This window comes from Dipodomys spectabilis, unplaced genomic scaffold (genome assembly GCF_019054845.1).
Source record: "Dipodomys spectabilis isolate Male_0828 unplaced genomic scaffold, ASM1905484v1 ptg000052l, whole genome shotgun sequence".
Taxonomy (NCBI): domain Eukaryota; kingdom Metazoa; phylum Chordata; class Mammalia; order Rodentia; family Heteromyidae; genus Dipodomys; species Dipodomys spectabilis.
The window spans coordinates 1,336,974-1,361,468 of record NW_024870729.1 but is presented as its reverse complement, the minus strand read 5'-3'; the positions used below and the strand labels follow the sequence as shown (position 1 = coordinate 1,361,468).

The following is a 24,495-nucleotide window of genomic DNA, read 5'->3' as shown; positions in this document are numbered from 1 at the left end:
ACCTCACTCCAGTTAGAATGGCAAAAGTCAAGAACTCTAACAACAACAGATGCTGGAGGGGATGTGGACAGAAAGGAACCTTACTTCATTGTTGGTGGGAATGTAAACTTGTTCAACCACTTTGGAAAGCAGTAAGGAGGTTCCTCAAAAGACTTCACATAGAACTCCCCTCTGACCCAGCAATCCCGTTTTTGGGCATTTACCCAAATGTTGACAAACAAGACCACACTAAAGCTACCAGCACAACTATGTTTATTGCAGCATTATTTACCATAGCTAAGATATGGAACCAACCCAGATGCCCCTCAGTAGATGAATGGATCAAGAAAATGTGATATATATATACACAATGGAATTCTATGCCTCCTTCAGAAAGAATGACATTGCCCCATTTGTTAGGAAATGGAAAAACTTGGAAAAAATTATATTAAGTGAAGTAAGCCAGGCCCAAAGAAACATAGATCCCATGGTTTCCCTTATTTGCAATATCTTGTATATGTATGAGTCAAGCGGAAAAGGTAAGATAATGTGATGTTTGGAAAATGAACCCTTAAATATGTATTTTAATGTTTTTTTTCTTTCATGCATGTGTTTCTAATGCATTATAAGATTATTTCTTTGTTGCTTTGTATGTCCCTCCCCCACAGTGTAACCCCCGCTTTCACTATATTTGATGTCAGTATAACTTGTGGAGGAGATTGGGAAAAACAAGTCGTTTAAGGATTCAGGTGGACCTGTTGCAACAATGAGAAGTACAAAATGTCATGTCAAAAATGAGCTTTACAATGTCGGTGTGGGGGGGTGAGGGGGGGAAGGATTGGGTGGGGGGGGAGGGGGGAGGCTGGGAAGGGAGGTGAAGGGTAAATAAAGGAGGAGGCTGCAATGCTTGTTAAGAAATGTATGCATTATCCTGCCCATGTAATTGTAATCCCTCTGTACAGTATGTTCTCAAATAAAATAAAATTAAATTAAAAAAAATAAAAAGAAAACAAACGTGTATGTACCACTGGTTTACACCTGTGAGCCTAGCTACTAAGGAGCCTGAGATCTGAAGATCATGTTTGAAACCAGTTTAGGCAAGAAAGTCAATGAGATTTTTTTTCCAATTAGCCAGCAAAAAAGCTATAAATGGAGCTATGGCTCAAGTTGTAGAGTACCAGCCTTCCGCAAAAAGGCTCAAGCCGTGAACTCAAGCCCCACGATTGGCACAGAGAAAGAGAGGGTGGGGGAGAAAGACAGCAACAAAGCGGGGTGAGCCGGGAGGAGGAGGAAGGGGGAGGGGGAGGGGAAGGAAGGGGAGGGGAAGGGAAGGAAGGGGAGGGGGAAAAGGGGGAGGAGGGGGAGCAGGAGCGGGAGGAGGGAGAAGGGGAGGAGGGGGAGAAGGAAGAAGAGTAAGAAGAGTAGAGGGAGGAAGAAGAGGGGGAGGAGGAGGGGGAGGAGGAGAAGGAGAAGGAGAAGGAGAAGGAGAAGGAGAAGGAGAAGGAGAAGGAGAAGGAGAAGGAGAAGGAGAAGAAGAAGAAGAAGAAGAAGAAGAAGAAGAAGAAGAAGAAGAAGAAGAAGAAGAAGAAGAAGAAGAAGAAGAAGAAGAAGAAGACGACAATGACAAATAATGGTGAAGATGTGGGAGGAAAGAAACCCTTATATACTACTGATTGCTATGGGAATCAGTGTGGAGTTTCACCAAAAAACTAAAAATGGGTCTATCTTATGACCCATTAAAAAGGAGATAGGAGAGGGAAGATGATTAAGAAAAAATAATATATATGTATATATAGGGGTAACTTGCTCAAAGTATATTATATACATGCTGTAAATACCACAGTGAAACCCCTTTGTACAGTTCATGCTAAGCTAATAATAAAAACTTAAAATGGAGATTATAAATGGACTTAAAATGGAGAGTACAAGCTTATTTAAAATGTAAAAAAGGTGAAAGAAACTAAAAGTGCCTTTGAGAACCCTCTTGCATAACTAATATAGCCTAGTTTTTACAAACTAAGGGGAATAAAAATTTAAATACCCATTTCTATTCATTACATTCAATTTAAAATTTTACTCTGATTTTTTCCTACATATATTTCAGTCGTTCATTTGAATTTATACTTACTTTTGCTGGAAAAAAGTGAAAAAGTCATCAATTACATTTTTATAGGAATAGAACAAGCAATCCTAAAATTCTTCTGGAGGCACAATAAACCCCAAATATCCAAAGCTATCAGAACATGAAGAGCAGTGATGGCGGTATCATAATACCAGACTGCAAATGATACTGCAGAGCCATTGTAACAAAAACAGCAGGGTATGGCACAAAAACAGACACAAAGACCAATGGAAGAACTAGAAATGAACCTAATCAAACACCATCATCTACTATTGACAAAGGTAACAAACCCATAGGTTTGAAAAAAAAAAAAAAAAGATAGCCCCTTTAACAAGGGATACCAGAAACTACATGGAGAAGACTGAAACTAGATTTCTACATTTCACCCTATATAAAAATCAGCTAAAAATGGACCAAAGAGTGGAACTTTTAAACTATGAGAGGAAAACACTTTAAGATATATCTATAAGACTCTACTAGCTCTGTAATTAATAGCAAGAACTGGCAAATGGAAATGCCTAGAATTTAAAAGTTCTGCACAGAAAAAGAAATGAACAGAGTGAAAAAACAGCCTGCAGAATGGGAAACAAAGAGGATCTGCCAGGTATTTATGCAACAGGGGATTTATAGCCAGAATACATGAAAGAATTCAAAAATATTGAATAATGAAAGGGAAAAGAATCCAGTCACTAAAAGGGCAATGGGACTGAAGACACTTTTCAAATTTAAAAGGGCAAATGGCCTTTTAAATGGCCATTTACATGAGGACAAAATGGCCTTTTACATGAGGAAATGTTCAACATCCTTAGCCATCAAGGAAATGCAAATGAAAACAACAATAAGGCTGATGTACTACACACATCCAGATGTTTATGAGGTGAATATAGGAGGGTCATGGTTTGAGAATCCCTGAACAAAAATGTAACTCTAAAAAGCTACTGAAAATAAATTATGAAAAGAAGAGGACTCCAGAGCAAAAGTAATGTATACATGATTAGTAGATTTTTGAAAAGGTGTTGAGTACACAATGGGTTAATATTATTCTCTTCAATATATAATATTGGGATATATAGACAGTCACAAGCAAAAGAATGAAATTGGGCCATTATATCATGTGCAAAAATCAATTCACCTCATATAGAAAAGTCAATGAACGACAAACTCAAACAAAAGATGGGAAATTATTTTTTCTTTTTTCATTTCTTTTTTTTTCTTGCCAGTCCTGGGGCTTTTGAACCCAGGGCATAGGCACTGTCCCTGAGCTTCTTTTACTCAAGGCTAGCACTCTACCATTTGAGCCACAGTGCCACTTCTGGCTTTTTCTGTTTATTTGGTATTGGGGAATCGAACCCAGGCAAGGCCCCATGCATGCTAGGCAAGCACTAAGCCACATTCCTAGCTTTAACATTATAGACAATGAATATATTGAAAATAATACTGTGCTTCTCAAGTCCTGTAATAAAAGAAAACCTGGGAAAATTCTAAAGCTTCCAGAAGGAAACAGGGTGAAAGTTACATGAGTTGGGCCTTGACAAATGGTTTCTTAGATATGAGCCCCAAAACATGGTCATAAAATCAAAAACAGACAAATTAAGACCACAATGATATATGTGGAGGTACTCTTCAACAAAAACGTGGAGTAAAAGGAACTGTTGCACACTGCTCATGGATATACAAATTAATACAACCAATAGAGTATATGGCATAGCTTTTAAAATAAAACTACTATGTGATATAGTAATTCCATTTCAGAGTATAAAGAAATTGGAATCAACATGCTAAAAAAAAAAAAAAGATCTGCATGCCCTTCATGAATACTGCTGTTTTCTGCACAATAGCCAAGATTTAAAAAAAAATCTAAATACCAATCAATGGATGAGTAGAGAAAGAAAATGCAGAATACAAGGAACCATTAGCAGCTTTAAAGAAGAAAATTCTGTCAATTGTGACAACATGAATAAATTTGGAGTACATTATGTTAAATGAAATAAGTCAAGAATTAAAAAGACAAATATATTCTGATTTATTTTTTTTGGTCAGTCGTTGGGCTTGAACTCTGGGCTTGGGCACTGTCCCTCAGCTCTTAAGCTCAAGGCTAGTGCTCTACCATTTGAACCACAGTGCCACTTCCAGTTTTTCAGTGGTTTATTGGAGATAAGAGTCTCACAGACTTTCCTGTCCCGGCTGGCTTTGAATCACGATCTTCAGATTTCAGCCTCTTGAGTAACTAAGATTACAGGCACGAACCACCAGTGCCTGGCCTATATTCTGATCTTGATTGTAAGTGAAATCTAAATAAGCTACAGTCAATAAAGCAGAGAAGAGAGTGATGGTTCTACTCAAGAAGTAGTCTAGAAGAGCCCAGGACCAGCACACAAAAAAAGGAAAGTTTAACTTACACTACAATATACATGGTCCTTAAGGGCTCTAGTTAAGTGAACTAAGTCAGAAAGATGAATACTGAATAATTCCACCTATGTGTGGTACCTGGAAACAACGTCTATGGTGGTTGTCAGGGAATTGGGGCACTGTGGTCTCATGGAGAGAGATTCAGTTTTACAAGATGTCAAGAATTAACGAGACTCATGGTGGTGGTGAGGTGGTGGCTGTACATTCTGAATCTGTTTAATACCACTGAATTACATTGTAAGATGATTAAGATGGAGAATTTTTGTTATGTGTATCTTACCACAATAAAAGGTTGGGGGAAAAACTACTGGTTGATTAATATATTGTAAAATGACTATATTCATAAAAAATAATTTTGAAGCATGAATTTTTGTAGTTCTATTTACCATATCAGGTCCACAGATACTGCCATCTTCTACAAATGTATCATCTCTGTGTCCAGGAGAAGAAACTCTCGTGATGGTGCCTGCTTGTTTTGGAGAAGGTTTAAACACAGACACACAGACATCTTCTCGCACATGTGCGTAAACCACTGAGTAATTGACTCGTAGTAGTAGCCTCTTGTGTGGCCATAAACAAACTAATTTTCCACATAACACATTTCTGAAAGTATAAGGAAAACCATTGTCTTATCCTTTACTGAAATAACATTACAGCTGATAACTTTGATCTGTATCATTATGACAACTAACAGTTCTCATTCCTCTACATTGTGTACTTTCTTAGTTCCCCACCTAAGGTGTAAATATAGTTCATCCATGGCTCACATAGTAGACAGTGAGTTCAAAAGAATGTTTCACAAATTTAAATCTACATTTCAGTAGTTTTTCTCTCAATAAAGTATTTTTAGCACTTACAATATGACTTTTTGTTGTTGAAGATGATTTAGCAAGTGGGAAATGCATGACTTCTCGGATTTGACATCACCTTTCTGCCCTGTATGCTAGCTACTGAAATTCGAGCAAATAACCATTAAACTTCAATGAGACAATTCTTACTACAGACACACAATATGTATGCATATAGATGTATATGTCAAATGTATATCATAATTCTATAGCACATGTAAGAGGCCTAACAATATCTAGCTCATCACAATCATAGAGCTCTTTATGGTCTTTCTTGCTTTAACATTATAGATATTGAACATACTGAAAATAATACTGCTGTGCTCAAATCCTGGAATAAAAGAAAACCTTGGAAAATATGTTACTATTAACAGAATATATTATTCCAGGATTTTAGAAATAGGTAACCCACATTCCAAATAATTACAATTTCTAACTACATACTGAAAGGCACAAAATGAAGAGCCACAGTTTCCAAATCTATCTCCTCTGGAATTCATTTCATCATAACAAGCAAAGGTACCACCTTTAGCATCTAAAAACAAGGATAACAAAACAATGAATTAAATATACATTGCAGAACTCAAACTATATCATAAAAATTATTGAGCCAGCCTATGAAGAAATAACATGATCTCTATCAAAGTTACAAAGAAGAATTTTCAGAGAGGTCCTAAATCTAAGCCTGGAATGCTTTGTTCTGTATCAAACACAATTAAATAGCAACCATATTAGGATGTGTTTGTATTTTAAGGAAAACTGGCAGTTGCAGCCCTCTGTTTCTCCTAAATTGTTCCCTCTGTCTTAGTCCCATATCTAATGTGATAGGATAGTGTTTTCTTATTGGTATAGAAATAGTATCAAGAGCACAATATTTTATTACTTTTAACCAAATCAAATAACTTTTGATTTAACTCTCTTTGTAACCTTCTATAGTCCATCCCTGTGTTTCCCAGCATCCTAACCATCTATAAGTAAGGAATACCGAATTTTCAAATCCATCTGCCACAGCTGGGTACCTATGGTTTATGGCTATAATCCTAGCTACTCTGTAGGCTGAGATCTAAGGACTGTGGTTTAAAGTCAGCCCGGGCAAGGAAGTTCATGAGGTTCTTATCTTTAATTAGCCACCAAAAAGCTAAAGCAAGAGCTGTGGCTCAAGTGGTAGAACACTAGCCTTGTGCAAAGAAAGCTTATGGACAGTGCCCAGGCCCTGAATTCAAGGCACAAGACAAACATTCCCCCCCCCCAAAAAAAAAGATTAATCAGCTTCAATTCTTGGATATAGTGTATCTAGTTTTAAATCAAGAAAAGTTCAAATATAATTACTGCTCCATCATCTCAGCAAGGTTTAAGGATTGTTTTAATGCTCATGTTCATCATTTGGAATAAGAATGAAAATCTTGCCAGGTGCTGGTGGCTCAAACCTGCAATTCTACCTACTCAGGAGGCTGAGACCTGAGGATCATGGTTTGATGCCAGACCAAGCATGGAAGTCCAATTAACCACCAAAAAGATGGAAGTGGAGTTGTGGTTCAAGTGATAGAGCACCAGCTTTGAGTAAAAAAAGAGCTCAGGGACAGTGCCTAGGCCCTGAGTTCAATCCCCAAGACTAGTACACACACACACACACACACACACACACACACACACAAATGAAGATCTTTTTGTCATTAGCATTGTTAACCAACCAAGGATTCCTCTTCAATGATTTCAAAGATTCTCACAGTTGGAGGGCCCTAGGTATAAATGTTGACCCCAGAAGCTCACAGGATGCTATAAAAGAGGTCCACGTAGATTTGAATGCAATCCACCAGCATCAGCAACTGTAATTTCTGAAACAATCGACCCTTGATCTCACATGATTTATGATGTATTTCTTTTTGCTTTACTCCTATCAACACATTGTTTTGCATAAATCGAATTTAATTTCTCATTCCCTCTTTCCCAAACTATCATCCAAGTCAGGATCGAGATGGTGACATAATATTTAAGAGAGGAGCAACAAGCACTCAATAATTAAAGTAAAAACGTCTTCATGCCATACTTTGTAATTAAAATTCATGCAAGGGGCATCCATAATGAACAGAATACTACAAGTTTAGAAGATAGCTCATTTGTTTAATACTCCTGATTTTCTACACCACATACACAGGGCCAGCCCTTTTTGATGTCTAGTTGGTTCCCAGTTAGACTGAATGTATATCATTTCATAGCAGTCCTTGGTCAGAGAGCCCAGAGAAAGCTGCTCGATCAGGAGGATAAATAACCAAGTATGGAGTGTCCCACAATTTTCAGCTCAAGCTCTGAGGCTCACAATGGCAGGTTATTGCAGTCTTGTTGCCTTGACCTTCTGTCACTCAATCCTTGCCATCCTGACACACCCTTTCCTGGTGGGGATTTTCTCCCCTGATTCCAGAGGTGGGCTTTGGTTCTGTCTTTAATTCAGAGGCTTTTAGAGAGATGATTATAGGCATGAGCCACAGACGCCTGGCTTGATATTTTTTTTAATATCATTTGTTAATTTTTTCCTTTGCCTTATTTTCATTGTGGTGTTTTATCTTTCTCTTGTCTGTTTCAGATTCCTTGAAATATCTTTTGCAGGACTGGTTTAGTGCTTATAAATTGTTTCCTTTTTAAAATCTTTTTTTTTTTTTTTTTTTTTTTTTGGGGTCCGGTGGTGGGGCCTGAACTCTGGGCCTGGGCGCTGTCCCTTAGCTCTTCAGCTCAAGGCTAGCGCTCTACCACTTGAGCCACAGCGCCACTTCAGGCTTTTTTCTTTTTGCTTTATGTGGTGCTGAGGAATGGAACCCAGGGCCTCAGGCATGCAAGGCACGCGCTCTACCACTGAGCCATCTTCCCAGCCCTTAAAATCTTTTTTATACTTCCTCAGTTATAACAGATAGCTTTACTGGCTACAGTAACTTAGACTGGCACTTATTTTCTCTCAGGCCTTGAAAATCCACATTTTATACCCTTCTTCTATTAAGTTTCAAGAGATCTGCTGTTATCCTTTGTAAATGACAAGGTACTTTTCCCATGTAGAATTCAACATTCTTTAATTGTCTTGCATATTAAATGCTTTTTCTATATGACATGTGGAAATCATTAAATACTTTTTTTGCCAGTCTTGGAGCTTGAACTCAGGACCTGGGCACTGTCCCTGAGCCTCTCTTTGCTCAATGCTAGCACTCTACCACTTGAGCACCATTTGTGGCTTTTTCTGTTTATGTGGTACTGAGGAATCAAACCCAGGGCTTCATGCATGCTAGGCAAGCACTCTACCACAAAGCCACATTCTAAGCCCTTATTAAATATTTTTTAAATAATTGTCTTCTTTCTTTGGCATGACTGACTGCTATTCTGTCCACTCAAACTGATGTGATGACTTTTCATTTGTTTACATACACTGCTTCAGTCTTCTCAGATAAAAGTAATGAGGTAATTGAACAGGAGAAGAAGCATTTGTCTATTTCAGTACAAGTATTAGTGGCTGTCCATAAAAGCAACTTACTCATAAATGTCTCAACCCACTCCATCTCAGAGGAGCATGGAATTCAGCCACTGAGTCTCACTTCAACATGCTTTTGAATGAAGCATGCCACTAGACCTAACACACCTATGAACTACACCTTTAAAGCCCTGACATAAAATAATAGTATATAAGTCATTTCTTCTTTGTCTTACTGAGCTTAAACTACAGCTGAAAGTAAGCTTACTAGGACAAAATTTAGCTTGGGAAACTTCAACTATTTGGATACACAGAATTAATCTACTTTGAGAGGAACATCTATGGAAAGTGAAATTAGTACTTAATCTGAGGTTACTTACTAGTTTTAGCTCAATGTAGACACTAATTATAGGTTCATGGAACTCATGCAATACAAAATAAATTACAGTGGCTTTGTTTTTAATAAAGAGGTGAACATGACAACTTACAAAAAGCAATAGCCTTATAAAGCCTAATTCAACCACTTAAGGTGGTCAGATGTAGTAAACATTTATTTCCTCAAAATGGTGTTTACGCCAACAGGATTGCATGTTTTCTTCTTTACAGACAGGAACTCCTTTACCATCTAACTGTAATTCCATCTGTCCTAAAGTAGGTACAAAACTCAGTTCACTCATTCTATAGTGTTCTTCTGGCCAGTTCCTGCATTTCCATTTCATGATGACCTTTAGATTTGTCAGCAGTTCTATATATTCACCAGTGATGTTACCATGAAATAGTTAGAATTTCCCTCCCTTGTCAGCTGCCAACACAGCAGGAAATTTGAGAGATTTTTGCACCAACTCTTTCACACTGAAATCTACTGCTGTGTCAGTTTCATCATGTGTATAGCCACAGTAGGAACCATCACCGGATATGAGGCCTGAATTTGCCAGGGACTCTCACTGTTTCCTTTTAACTGTCATCTTGAGTTGTCACAGCTTTAATTGATAAAAATCATGCCTGTTGTATTGCAAGCACTCCCTCAGTGCTTTACATAGATTCAGTAGTTGTACCTTTCCAGCCCAGCTAAATATTCCACTCACAGAAGGAAACAGCTTTCCTTTGCGGCTGCTACAAGAAGTCTCACCCTCCACCTCCATCAGCTTGACAATCTCACACCTGCCAGCCTTGTTCTCCACCATCATGCCAACCAGGAGCTCAGAGCTTCCCCTTGGACCAGCTGGTGGCATCCACTCTGTCCAGTGTCACGGACAGAGCAGCCTCAGGGCAGAACAAGGACAGCAGTGACACAAATATTATTATAAGTCATTGCCTTTCATCTAGCCTTGAACAGAAATGTGTAAGGCAGTTCTTGTACTGTTATTCAAAAACCTTAAGGAAGAGATTCTTTGGCTTGTTTTATTGTATTTTTGATTGTTTGTTTTAAATCATCGGCACTTTAATATAGAGAGGCTTCCTATCACATCTCCATAGTCTAAGACTGTTTCTGGGATGGCGATTTTTTTGGTGTTGAGGAAAATAATCACAAATTTCACAGACTCTATAATGACATTTTATGTTCATATTGATCTCAGCACAGCTACAGCCCAAACCTAATAGAATTTTTGCTATAGCCTTTTACATTCAGCCTAATTTTTAGCTTGCCTAGTTAATGAGGGCAATTTCACCACTGCCATAACAGGGAACTTTTGGCCTGCCAAAATAGTTATTGGATCTAAAAAGTATTTAAGAACCCAGGGGAGGAAAACCAGCAAACATTCAAGATCCAGTTGTGAACACTGTTATCCTGTCTTCAGAACCTCCCAACACCATCACATTCCTCAAAGCTTTTCTAACAAAATGTGAAAAGAAACCTCTAGGAAACTTACCCTACTTGTGCCACCAACATTCCTCGTCATGCTTCCACTCTGTCATCTATTGTGCTATTTCCTTTCCTCTCTTTCTCAAATTCTTATGCATATTATAGTTTTCTCCAGATCTCCCAAGGAAACTACCAGTTAAATGCTTTAATAATTATCTGATATTTTAGTATAGATGGTGACCAGTGGAAATTTAAGTGATAGCCTGGAACATACCTAAGACCCATAAAGAATATTCCAAAGAGACATTAAAAAAGTTTGCTCTGAAATTCTGAATTTCATCATTATTTTGTTAACAACCTCCCATTCGGGGCAGTGGACCTATGTGGCAATTCATCTATTTATTTTCTTAGATTTAGAAATCTAAACTAGTTCTCTTCTTAATTTTTGTGTAAAAATCTCAAATAGGAGATATTACAACAAAGAATAAACAAAGGCGAGAATCTGAAAATCTCAACTTTGTGACTGAATATTTTCAAAGGGACAAAGAAAACTAGCAAGCTAGAAATAATTTTTGTCCTTTTTAATGACAAGTGGATCCTACAATAGAAACCAGATCAAAAAATTCCCAGTATCTAAGAATCAAGAGCATCTTAAGGCTCTATTACTTGTCATTTTTCTATTGTTAACTTTAGATATTAAAACAGAAACATTTTTGAAAAAGCCAATATCCCATAAGAAGGCTTTCCTTCAGTGGTGTAATTTTTAAAAAATTATATATATAAATATATATACATATATTCATATATAAATTTAAGGATTGTTTTGTTGTTGTTATTTTGTTTTAATTTTGCAGTGATTGTGTGTGTGTGCCAGTCCTAGGACTTGAACTCAGGGTCTGGGTTCTCCCTAAGCTTTGTTGCCCGAGTCTTAGTGCTCTACCACTTGAGCCACAGTTGGTTTCCTTTAACACTAATATACACTAGGCAAGCTGTTAGTCCTTCACATTGAGTTTGTATTTTTACCCTATAAATTATAGAATGTGGAGTAATCAGAAGACAATTATGTTTATTACCTTCTCCAATTAATCTTTTACACTGGTCGTCAAAAATTCGACAAGCTCCATCATAGCAGAAGGCTTCATTGTTACTACAGTAGTGTCCATTGCGTACAAAAGTGTCAGGCATACATTCTGATTGGTTCCCATTACAATATTCATCAAAATCACACTCTAAGTCAACTGCTTTCCGACAAAGGTTATTAATTGGTTTTAGCTAACAGGGAAAGAAAATACAATAAAAGATTAATTAATTAATTGTGCTTCATTTTTCCTCCTAAAGGTATAAATTTTCATATATACTTGTTCTTGTTGCTTAGAATAACACAAAAATAAAATTGTCTCACCTATCAAGTATTACATAGAGATTTGAGTGACTAAATTTCTGGCACATTAAAAAAAATTGAGTAATTTTGAGAGAGGCTAGAAACTCAAAAGATAAGCAGACTACCACAGAAGACAGAAGAGTTAAAGAATTTATATATAGGATATCAACCTGTCAACCTGCACTAACATCAACTCAAAATGGACTGAAGACCTCAACATTAAACCTGAAACTCTGAAACTACTGCAGGACAGAGTAGGAGAGACACTTGAACTTATAGGCACAGGCAGGAACTTCCTGAACAGAGTCCCAGAGTCACAACAAATTGGAGATTCAACAAATGGGAAAAATGGGACTCAACAAATGGGATTCAACAAATGGGATATTTACCAGCAATATATTAAATAAAGGCCTAATATCATTATATACAGGGAGCTCAAGAAACTAATCCCTCCCAAATCTAACACACCAATTACTAAATTGGCAAGGGAGCCAATGAGAGACTTTTCATTAAAGGAGGTAAAAAATGGCAAAGAAACACATGAGGAAATGTTTATCTTCCCTGGCCATAAAGGAAATGAAAATAAAAACCATCCTGAGATACCACCTTACCCCAGTCACAATGGCCTATCTCTTAAATTCAAACAAATGCTGGGGGAGGTGCAGAGAAAGAGGAACCCTATTGCATTGCTGGTGGGAATGTTACACTAATACAACCACTCTGGAAAGCAGTCTGGAGTTTCCTCAGAAAACTAAAAATAGACATACCCTACGATCTAGCCATACCACTCCTAGGCATATAGCCCTGAGCAACAGGACCCAGTATACAACAAAGACACCTGCACTTCTATATTCATTGCTGCACTGTTCATAATAGTCAAGATTTGGAAAGGACCCAGATGCCCCATTATAAATGAATAGACCCAAAAACTGTGGTACAATGGAATTTTACATAGCCATTAGAAAGGATAAAATAATGGCATTCGCAAGGAAATGGATGGAACAAGAACAAATCATGTTGAGCAAGGTAAGACAAGATCAGAGAGACAAATGGTGCATGTTCTCCCTGATATGTGGATGTTAGATTTAAAATGCAATGAGGTGTGACAAAGTAAACAAGACTCAAGTTATCCACACATAGTGAGACCAAAAGAGAAAAGCACCAAACTGTAATACCCAAGCACCTTTTCATTTTTATATAAAATAATATGCATATTGAAAAGAACCCCAAAGATAAGAAAAGGACCTCTTCTTAATTAATCCTATGGTTTTGATGATTCTGTATTCTTTACCTAATATATGGTGTATGCACATGCACATCTGAGGGAAGGTGGGAGCAGAGCACAGAATCAGTGGAAAGCGGGTGAAAAAATACAGTAGAGGGGCCTATCAGCTTCACTGGACATTGATGAGAGTGAACTAAACATCTCAAGGGCAGAGATGGGAGGGAGGGAACGAGAGCGGAGGCAACAGCTGACATAAAGCAAAAGGAAAGAAATGTACATATCACCTGATTTATAAGAAATAGTTTTGGAGTTCCGGGAAGATGGCGGAGGAGAAGCTGGAGGCTAAACAAGCTCTCGCATAGAAAGCAGTTTTAGTGTTCCAGTGAACAGTCCTAAGCCAGAGAATCAAACCAAGTGTGCTATCACAGTACAGAGAGTTAGGCCAGAGAGGGAAAATCCAGGCAAGGAGACAGATCTGAGCATTTGCCAGCAGCTGCGGCAGTGGCGGTGGCAGCGGTGTGGCAGCGGTTTGGCAGCGGCAGCGGCGGCGGCCATAGCCGCTATACTTGCAACACAGAGAGTCCGGGACAAAGGCGCCAGATGCGGCAGGTGAGTGAATTCTACTCAACACCAGCAAGAACTGATAATGAGCAGACATCTTTATCCTGCAGTTTGCAGACCAGAGACAACCCAGGAACCAAGACTCGGTGTAAGTAGAAGCCTGACATCCCCACTCCTTCTCAGGGAGCAGAGAAGGGAAGGCCACCCCTCCCCAACACACACACACTACCAGAGATCTCAATCTTGGATACTGACAAAAGCCTGGCTGAACAGAAAACAAGAGTCATTTAGCAAGTCACAGGAACCTAATCTGACCTGCCAGGCTCAGCTCACCCCCAGGGAAAAGTCATGGCCAGCCCCAGGAGTGGCTTTTTTCACTGGGTAAACAGAGCCAGAGGCTGCCCCTCCCTACAGCAGCCTTCACAATCAATTGAAATTCAGTAAACATAAACCCTGAGAATGGCTCCGTGCTGGGCTCTGTGAGTTTCTCAGAAGCTAGCTTCTCAGGGGAATGCTTCTGTTTGCTGAAAGGCCTCAACTCTACCCAGAACCTAGCCTCATCACAGCATCTCGAAACTAGAGGAAACAGCCATCTCCCTCTTTTGTGATACTCAAAGCAGATCTCTCTCCCATTGAACTAGCCTGGGAGAAGGATCACAAAATCCTGGGTAAAGCAGAGCATTTTTCTGCCTGCTGAAACAAACTGACTTAAGAAACCAACCAAGCTACAGGAAAATCAAACGCCACAAGCAGACCAGAGACTCCAACAAGAGACTGGTTACAGACACAAGGGAGATAAAGGATCTTCCCATCCCACCCCCCCCCCAAAAAAAAATCAAAGACCTCTTTTTCTGTACCTTTTATAAATTATTTTTCTAAAACTTTTTTTAAATTTTTAATTTTTAACTTAAAAAATTTTTTTGTTTTCTATTAACTTTTTTTTCTTCCTCTTATAATTTTTATTTTAGGGGTATATGTGTGTGTACTTTTGCTTCTTTTTTTTCTTTTTTAAAAATTTTATTTTGTTTAGCTCTACTGACAATTTGATCCTTTTTTTTTTCTTCTCATGCTTTTCACTTTTTCTTCTCTTTCATTCTTCTCAATGCAGTAGAAGGAAAGAATTAATTAAAATTAAATCAGAATTAAATGAATTATAATCCAAAAAACTAAAGAAAGAATCAACAAAACAAAGAGTTGGTTCTTCAAAAAAAGGTAACAAAATTGACAGACCCTTAGCAAATCTTATCAGAAAAGGAAGAGAACACACCCAAATAAATAAACTCAGAGATGAGAATGGAAACATCACCACAGAAATAACCATGATTCAGAACATCATAAGGGAATATGTCTCAAAGCTTTATGTTAATAAGTTTGAGAACTTGGCAGAAATGGACCTTTTCCTAGAAAATATTGACATGCCAAAACAAATCAAGATGAGTTAAACCATCTTAACAGGCCCATATCAAGAATTGAAAAAGAAACAGCAATAAGAGACCTTCCATCTAAGAAAAGCCCAGGACCAGATGGCTTTACAGTGGAATTCTACAAGGCCTTCAAAGCAGAGCTCACACCAATACTCCTCCAACTCTTCAATGAAATTGAAAGAGAAAGTTCACTACCAAACTCATTCTATGAAGCCATCATAACCCTCATCCCAAAACCAGGCAGGGACTCATCAAAAAAAGAGAACTATAGACCCATTTCTTTGATGAACATTGATGCAAAACTTCTCAACAAAATTTTGGCCAATCGACTTCAACAATTCATCCAAAAAACCATAGACCAGGATTAATTTCAGGGATGCAAAGCTAATTCAATATACGCAAATCAATTAACATAATTCATCACATCAACAGGAGCAAGGATAAGAACCACATGGTTATCTCAATAGATGCAGAAAAAGCATTTGACAAGATCCAACACCACTTTATGATGAAGGTTCTGGAAAATTAGGAAGTCATAGAACATTCCTCAATACAATAAAGAATGTATATGACAAACCTACAGCCAGCATTATACTTATGGTGAAAAACTAAAGCCATTTCCTCTTAACTCAGGAATGAGATAAGGATGTCCACTATCTCCACTTCTCTTCAATCTGGTATTAGAATGCCTACCTACAGCAATAAGACAAGATGCAAACATAAAGGGGATCTAAATAGGGAAATAAGAAGTAAAGCTCTCCCTCTTTGCAGATGACATGATCTTGTATTTAAAGAATCCCATAGACTCCACTCCCAAATTACTCAAACTGATTCAAAATTTTGGCAAAGTAGCAGGGTATAAAATTAACCCTCAAAAATCAATGGTTTTTCTGTATGCCAACAATAAGAAAAGTGTGGCTGAAATTAGGAAAGCAACTCCATTCGTAATAGCCCCACAAAAAATAAAATACCTAGAAATTAACTTAACCAAAGAAGTGAAGGACTTCTATGATGAAAACTTCAAAAACTTGAAAAAGGAAATCAAAACAGAACTTAGAAAGTGGCAAAAAAAACTCCCATGCTCCTGGATTGGAAAGATCAACATCGTGAAAATGGCAATACTTCCCAAGGCTTTCTACAAATTCAATGTGATACCTATCAATATTCCAACCTCATTCTTCAAGGAAATAGAAGAGGCAATCCAAAAATTCATATAGAACAATAAATAGCTAAAATGATCCTCAACAGAAAGAACAGTGCTGGAGGAATATCAATACCAAATTTCAAACTCTACTATAAAACCAAAGTAATCAAAACAGCTTGGTACTGGCACAAAAAAGACCTCAGGACCAATGGAATAGAATTGAAAACCCAGATATGAACCTACAGACCTATGGCCATCTAATCTTCAATAAGGGAGCTAAAAAAATAGAATGGAAGAAAGACAGCCTCTTCAGTAAATGGTGCTGGCAAAATTGGTTAACTACTTGTAGAAAACTAAAGCTAGATCCTTCTATATCACTCTGCACCAGAATCAACTCCAAATGGATCAAAGACCTCGGAGTCAAAGCAGACATTCTGAAAACATTACAGGATGGAATAGGAGAAACCCTAGGTCTCCTTGGCACTGGCTAAAATTTTCTTAATAGAGACCCAGAAACACAACAAATCAAAGAAAGGTTGGAAAAATGGGATTGCATGAAATTGCAGAGCTTCTGCATGGCAAAGGACATAGCTAGCAAGATCAATAGAAAGCCCATAGATTGGGAGAAGATCTTCACTACCCATACAACGGACAAGGGTCTCATATCTAAAATATACCTGGAACTCAAAAAATTAAATCCCCGAACAACAAATCTTCAAAGAAACAACTGCTCAATAAATAAGTGGGCTAAAAACTTAAAGAGAAACTTCTCTGAAGAGGAAAGAAGGATGGAAAATAGACACATGAAGAAATGCTCAACCTCTCTAGCCATAAAAGAAATGCAAATCAAAACAACATTGAGATACCACCTCACCCCAGTTAGAATGGCTAAAATCAAGAACTCTAATAACAACAGATACTGGAGGGGATGTGGACAGAAGGGAACCTTACTGCATTGTTGGTGGGAGTGTAAACATGTACAACCACTCTGGAAAGTAGTATGGAGGTTCCTCAAAAGACTCCATATAGAGCTCCACTACGACCCAGCAATCCCACTTTTGGGCATTTACCCAAATGTTCATAAACAGGACCACAATGAAGCTACCAGCACAACTATGTTTATTACAGCCTTATTTACCATAGCTAAGATATGGAGCCAACCCAGATGCCCCTCAGTAGATGAATGGATCAAGAAAATGTGGTATATATACACAATGGAATTTTATGCCTCCATCAGAAAGAATGACATTGCCCCATTTGTTAGGAAATGGAAAGGCTTGGAAAAAATTATATTAAGTGAAGTAAGCAAGGCCCAAAGAAACATAGGTCCCATGGTTTCCTTTATTTGCAATATCTAGTTTATGTCTGAGTCATGCAGAAACGGTTAGATAAGTTGATATTAGGGAAATGAACCCTTAGATATGTATTCAAATGTTGTTTTCTTTCATGCGATTGTTTCTAATACAATTATAAGATGATTTCTTTGTTGCTTTGTATGTCCATCCCCCATGGTATAACCCCTGCTTTCACTGTATTTGATGTTGTTATAATTTGTGGAGGGGAAGGGAAAAAACAAATTGTTTAAATAGGGATACAGGTGGAGCCATTGCAACCATGAGTCATACAAGTCATTAAGGCAAAAACAAACTTTACAACTTTGGTGGGGGGGAGGAGGGTTGGGAGGGGGGGCAGGGGGGGAATGGGATGGTAAGGAGAAACAAAGGAGGAGGACACAATGCTTGATGATAAATGTACTCATTTTCTTGCCCATGTAATTGTAACCCCTCTGTACAGTATTTTCACAATAAAAAAGTAAATTAAAAAAAGAAATAGTTTTATTGTTCAAGGTCACTAAGTTCATAAGCTATGTAGATTAAGATAATGATGACTATCATTATGAAGATAATCATATAAACTTGCCTAGCAGGGAGGAAGTAGTGAAAGTCAGAGATTACCTGATGCCCAACTTTCTCATCAGAGAAAAATAAGGTACAATCAGACAGCCGTGTGCAGCAGCAGGAGGTTAGGGCAGTCATAAACATTTGAACAGGAGCTCTGTGAATTATTCCCTCACCAGAGTTTGCCTCCTGGCTCTAGCTGCTAACTTCTAAGGAAAACAGAACTCTCCTATACATATCTAAAGATTGTTATTTTCATCTGGATTCATTCCTGTTTTACTCTCCTTTTACTTAACTACAGTTTTCTTCCCCTGTATATCTGATATAAGCCATTTACAATTTAGCTCTTAATTTTAAGTATACTTCTCTACTTAAGTATACTTAAGTATACTCCATCTACTTCTCTACTTCTCTCCTTCCTTTTCTCCAAGATCATCACACCACAGCACTTGCCTTTCAAGTTTTCAATCATATCCCCTTTCTAGAATCTCTGTTTACAGGTAGGAATGTTTTTGTTTTTTTTTACAATATTTATTCTTCTATTCTCTCATCCCTAATCTTTCCTCATCACACATGCTTGCTTTAGGTGAACCAGAGATTCTGTTCCATCGGCTTCCAAGTCTGCTTTTATGCTAGCAGCATAAAGCTGTGGCTTTGTAGTACAGAAGTCAGATATTGCACTACTTCCAACATTGCTCTTTGGCTATAGAGGACCTTTCAAGTCTGCATAAATTTTAGGATTTTGTTTTCTATTCCTATGAAGAATGGATAGCATTGAATATTTAATAAGGACTATAATGTATCTATCCATCACTTTCAGTAATATAGACATTTTCAAAATATTAGTTCTGCTAATCCATAGAAATGGAAGTCTTTCCATCTTCTAGAAATCTTCAATTTTTCTTTTATTATCGTTTTTATTTTTTATAATTTTCTTACAATTTTATCACTTTCAATTTCATTTTCATTATAATTTTTCTTATTTTTCTTATAACTTTATTGTCTTTATTTGTACAAAGGGGTTACATTTCAACATGTCAGTTTATAAGTAAAATACATCTTAAACAATGTTACCTCTTTCATCATTCTCCCTCACTTCTCCCAACTCCATTCATCCTTTCAGTTTTCCTAGTTCTATTTTACATATATACAGTGAATATTATAACTGCATTGGCCACCTTTCCTTTCTTCATTCATCCACCTCCCTCCCCTTGCCTTCATTACCCCTTAAGCACTAGCTTCTTGGTATTCATTTTACTAGAATGTTTTTCAAAGGAGTTACACCATTGGAATTTTCTCCTGTATATACCATACTTTTGTGTACGTGTGTCTATGCAGATGTCTGAAATTTCTCAGGTTTATTCCTAGTGCTTTTTATCTTTTATGATGGTCTTTATAGTCATCTAAGTATCAGATCATATTGCCTTCAAATAAGGATTAGTTGATTTCCTTTCCAGTTTCTATCCATTTTATTTCTTTCATTCATCCTGTTACTCTGGCTAAGAATTCAAGCACTATTTTGAATAAGTATGCAGAGGCTACACAAACAACTGTTGTCTCATTCCTGGCTTTAAAAGAAATGCTTTCAGTTTTTTTTTCCAATTTAATACACACATTATTGGTTATCTGTCATAAATAGCCTTAATTATGTTGTGGTACATTCCTTCTATTCCTGGATTCTTCAGGGCTTTTTTATCATAAAGACATGTTACATTTTTCAGTCTTTTTCTGAATCTAAGCAGCTGATCATGTGATGTTTATCTTTGATTCTATTTATGTGCTCTAATATGCTTATTGACTTACACATGTTGAGCAATCTTCACATCCCTGGAATGAAAAAACTTGATCATGGTTTATGATCTCTTTATTGTATTATTGAACTTAGATTATGAGTTTTGTTTGGTTTTGTTTTGTTTATTTTGTCAGTCACTGTGGCCTGAACTCTGGGCCTGGCCACTGTCCCTCAGCTCTTCAGCTCAAGGCAAGCACTCTACCACTTGAGCCCCAGTGCCATTTCCAGCTTTTTCTGCTTATGTGGTGCTGAGGAATCAAACCCAGCGCCTCATACATGCAAGGCAAGCACTCTACCACTGAGCCACCTTCCCAGCCCCTAGATTATGAGTTTTTTATTGAGAATTTTGGCATGTATATTAACAAAGAAAGTGATCTATACTTTTCTTTATATTGTGTCATTATCCCATTTGGGTATAGAATAATATTGACTTCAGAGAAAAAGTCTCCTTTTCAGAGAAGAGATTCCTTCTCTTCTTTCAAGCTCATAATGATCTAAGTATGACAGTGCACACTTGTAATCCCAGTTACTCAAGGGACAGAGGTAAGAGAATGCCATAATGGTAGTGAGGCCCTAATTTTACTTCCACTATCACATACACATAGGAAATTCATTACTTTATACAATTAATATACAGTATAAAATGGAATCATAAAAATTAAAATATGAAGGTGTTATAGACTTTAGCAGTGAATCCACTTAATTATAGTCTTTTTTAAGAATATTGCTATTACAGACATTATTATTGCTGACAACATTATACTTATTATTATTATTGTCTTGTTAAAGTTGTTTGTACCCTTCTCAGTTCAATTTTGTTGTCAAATGTGTCTAGAAATGAATACATTGTATTCTATCGTTTCTAATTATTAGAACACATTTTCAAAATATTTTTTTTATTTTCCTCTGGATTTTATTGATGTCTGTTATAATATTCCCCTCTTTTCATTTCTGATTTTTATTAATTTAGTTTTCTCTCTCTCTTTTGGCTAGTTTGGCTAAAGGATTGTCAATCTGGTTTAATCTTATCAAAGAACAAATACTTTGAGATTGTATTGTTCTATAGTCTCCATTCACTTATGTCTTCAATTTTTAATTTTTTCTCAACTACTAATTTTAGGTACTTTCTAAGATATGAGGGTACATCACAATGAAAATTAATAGTTATAATTGTATATATTAAAATAATCATGCCAGTGATCAAAATGTGGCTCAAATGATAGAATGCCTGCTGAACAAACATGAAGTCATTGAGTTAAAACTCCTGTACTACCAAACAAAATTAGATCATAACAGTTTATTAACTGGCACCAAATGAATACATATTCAATTTGTCTAACTAAGATTATCCAGAGAGTTAATACAATGGGCCATAAAACAAGTATCAACAAATTTTAAAGGATCAAAATCAGAGGAATATAGCTAATTTTGAATAAATAATGGAAGGATCACTTAAATAGTATTTTCTTTTTTTAAAATAAATACTGGACAGAGGTGTTACAGTTACAGGCAATGAGTACATTTCCTATGGAGCATTGTTACCCCTTCCTTTGTGTTTTTCCCTACCATTCCTTCTCTCCCACCCCCCAAAGTTTAAAGTTCATTTTCAACATAGTGTCTTGTACATCTCATGTTACAATGGGTTAACAATGGGATTACAAGTGTGCACCACCATACTCACATCATTATGACCTCGATAGAAGAGAAGGAAACTCTTCTCTGTAAAGGAGACTTTTTCCTCTGAAGTCAATATAATTTTATACCCAAATGGGATATTGACACAGTATAAAGAAACGTATAGATCAATTTCTTTGTTGAACATACATACCAAAATTCTCAATAAAATACTCATAAACTAAGTTCAATAATACAATAAAGAGATCATACACCTTGTTTCAGCATTTTTAAATACTGTTTTCTTGAGAACAGTAGTTTACTGAAATTGCTTTTGAATCTTACAACAATTTAAGTTTAAAAGCATATTCTTCCTGAAATCAAAGAGTATTTGTGGTTTACTTTGTTTAGGATCTTTTACAGTCAATCTATTAGTTGAGGTTTGTTTAAATAGTGTTTGAAAAGAGGAAATGAGTATCTGCAACACATTGGAACTTTCCAGAAGGCCATGAAGTCAATTTAGATAACAAAAAGAATTAGTCTAACTTTCTGGGAATTACAAAGTTAGATCGTATAACTATATGGTCTTAGAGATATTTTAGAGGCAAACAAGGTTTGTCATGGCATGTAGATATGGAAAGCCAAATCAGAAGAGAAGAAACATCAGATGTTATGCTCATGAAAATATAGGAAAGATAAATGGATGAATGGAGTAAAATGTGGCATTAGGTCCAGTTGTATATGAATATTATAGTCACAAACAATATATAATACATTGTTATCAATACATATTGGCTCTTACCCTGCAATCTTGGGTGCAGCATTCTCCTGAGCCACATATTGCCGTAGGTTTTAAGGTACAATCTTTAGGATTACAGCAGCTTTTATGTGAACAGTTCTGTAAAAAAAAAAAAAAAAGTTATTTAATTGCATCTGATTAAATACCATCATATTAAGATGCAAGATACTACACAAATCTAAGCTTTCTATTAACTTCATAGTTTCAATATTCCCATTTTACATGAGATTTACAGAAGTCAGTATTTCTTTTAGTTGTTCATTTCTCCTTCATACCATATACTTAAACAAGTAGAACAAATGGTTTTCTATATTTGAGCTATGTACACTACAGTGTAATTACTAAGAAACTTGAACTTAAATTATACTTCCATTTTTTAATGATTTTCTATTAGCACATACTAGCTGTTCAAGAGGGTGGGATTCTTTGTGATATTCCATACATGTATAAAATATAGCTAATTAACTTCATCCATCTATCCCCCTCTCTTACTTCATTCTTTCTAAAACAATTTTAACAGGTTTCATTGTTCTATTTTCAAATATGATAACAAACTTCTTTGACTTTTTTTTTTATTTGCCCTTTGTTACTCAGCCCTTCCCGCTCTAGATAATACCACTGCCCCAACAAAGTCTGTTTTATTTCCTTATTATTCTTTAGTGGGTTTTAATTGTACCAAAGGCTTTCTATCATGCATTTGAACATGACTATAGTATACTATAATAACTCTCTCTTTTGCTTTCTTCATCCCCACACTTCCCAACTCCGTATTGATCAACAGGTTTTGATTGATATTCCTTATACCATCTTCATATGTAGCTATGATATATTTCAAAATTACACATCTTCTATTTTTCTTTTTCCCTCTTGCTCTTTGCCCTCCCAAATATCCAAACAGTCCTATAGTTAGAATCATGTATGTATATATGTATATAATATATGTATATATATATACATATATTACACATATGTGTAACAACAACGTACATTCTATCAGCAAATATTTAAGTAAACAATAAAGTATCAGTAAATCTAGGCATTCCAGGAATTATTGACCAGCACACTCAAAATTTAATATTCTTCAGCAAATTTAACAACTACAAACTATATCCATCAATTAATCACTACAACCAAGATATCAATCAATATCATTGTTTGCTTTAGCAAACCACTGGCCCACTTTAAATATTAATTTCTATTTTCTTGAATTTCAAATTAACAAAATCAATCTATATAATCTTGTGAAAATTATTTCTTTCAGCCAGCATAATCTTTTTAAAAGCTCACCCATGATGATATAACTACCTGAATTTCATTCATTTTTATTGCAATTATTTTCCAATGAATATAATGCCATGATTTGTTTGTCTGTTCACATAATCATAAAATGGATTGCTCAGCTGCCATGAAGAAAGAAACTGAACAATCACACACACAAATTTTTTGAGGATATGTGTTTTTATGTCTTCAGAGAAAGCTACATCAAACAGACAAACGTTTTTAACTTCATAAGACATTGTCAAAATGTTTTTCATTTGTCAGTTCTTTCTCCTATTTGTTGAGGTCTTAGAACTCTACACAGGAAGTTCCTACCTATGCCAGTAAGTTCTAGTGTTTTTCCTCCTCATTCCATTAGTAGTTAGTTTCAAAGTATAAGGTGACAAACAGGGATCAAGTTTCAGTCTTTTGCATAATGTCTAGTTTTCCGAGCACCATTTGTTAAAGAGGCTGTTTTTTCCAAAATATATTTTTTGGTGTTTTTGTCAAATAGCAGACATACATACATAGATAGATAGATAGATAGATAGATAGATAGATAGATAGATAGATAGATAGATAGATAGATAGATAGATAGATAGATAGATAGATAGATAGAGATATAGATACACACACACACATACACACACACACACACACACACACATATATATGTTTGTTTGTTTGTTTATTCCCAGGTCTTCTAGTCTGTTCAATTGGTCTTCAGGTCTGTTTTTATACTCAAACTGTTTTTGTTACTATGGCTCTGTAGTAGTTTGAAGTCTG

General features: G+C 36.3%; 1 protein-coding gene across 1 annotated transcript in view; it reads right to left on the bottom strand.

Annotated features, from left to right (window-relative positions):
* The window catches only part of LOC122107650 (disintegrin and metalloproteinase domain-containing protein 5-like), an 86,864-nt gene that overhangs the window by 26,538 nt on the left and 35,831 nt on the right, over nt 1-24,495 (bottom strand). Inside the window, exons 12-15 of the mRNA XM_042679455.1 lie at nt 22,455-22,550; nt 11,687-11,885; nt 5,803-5,893; nt 4,897-5,113 (exon numbers count right to left, since the gene is read on the bottom strand). Of these exons, the coding sequence (XP_042535389.1) occupies nt 4,897-5,113; nt 5,803-5,893; nt 11,687-11,885; nt 22,455-22,550 (603 nt within the window). The remainder of the gene's footprint in view (nt 1-4,896; nt 5,114-5,802; nt 5,894-11,686; nt 11,886-22,454; nt 22,551-24,495) is intronic.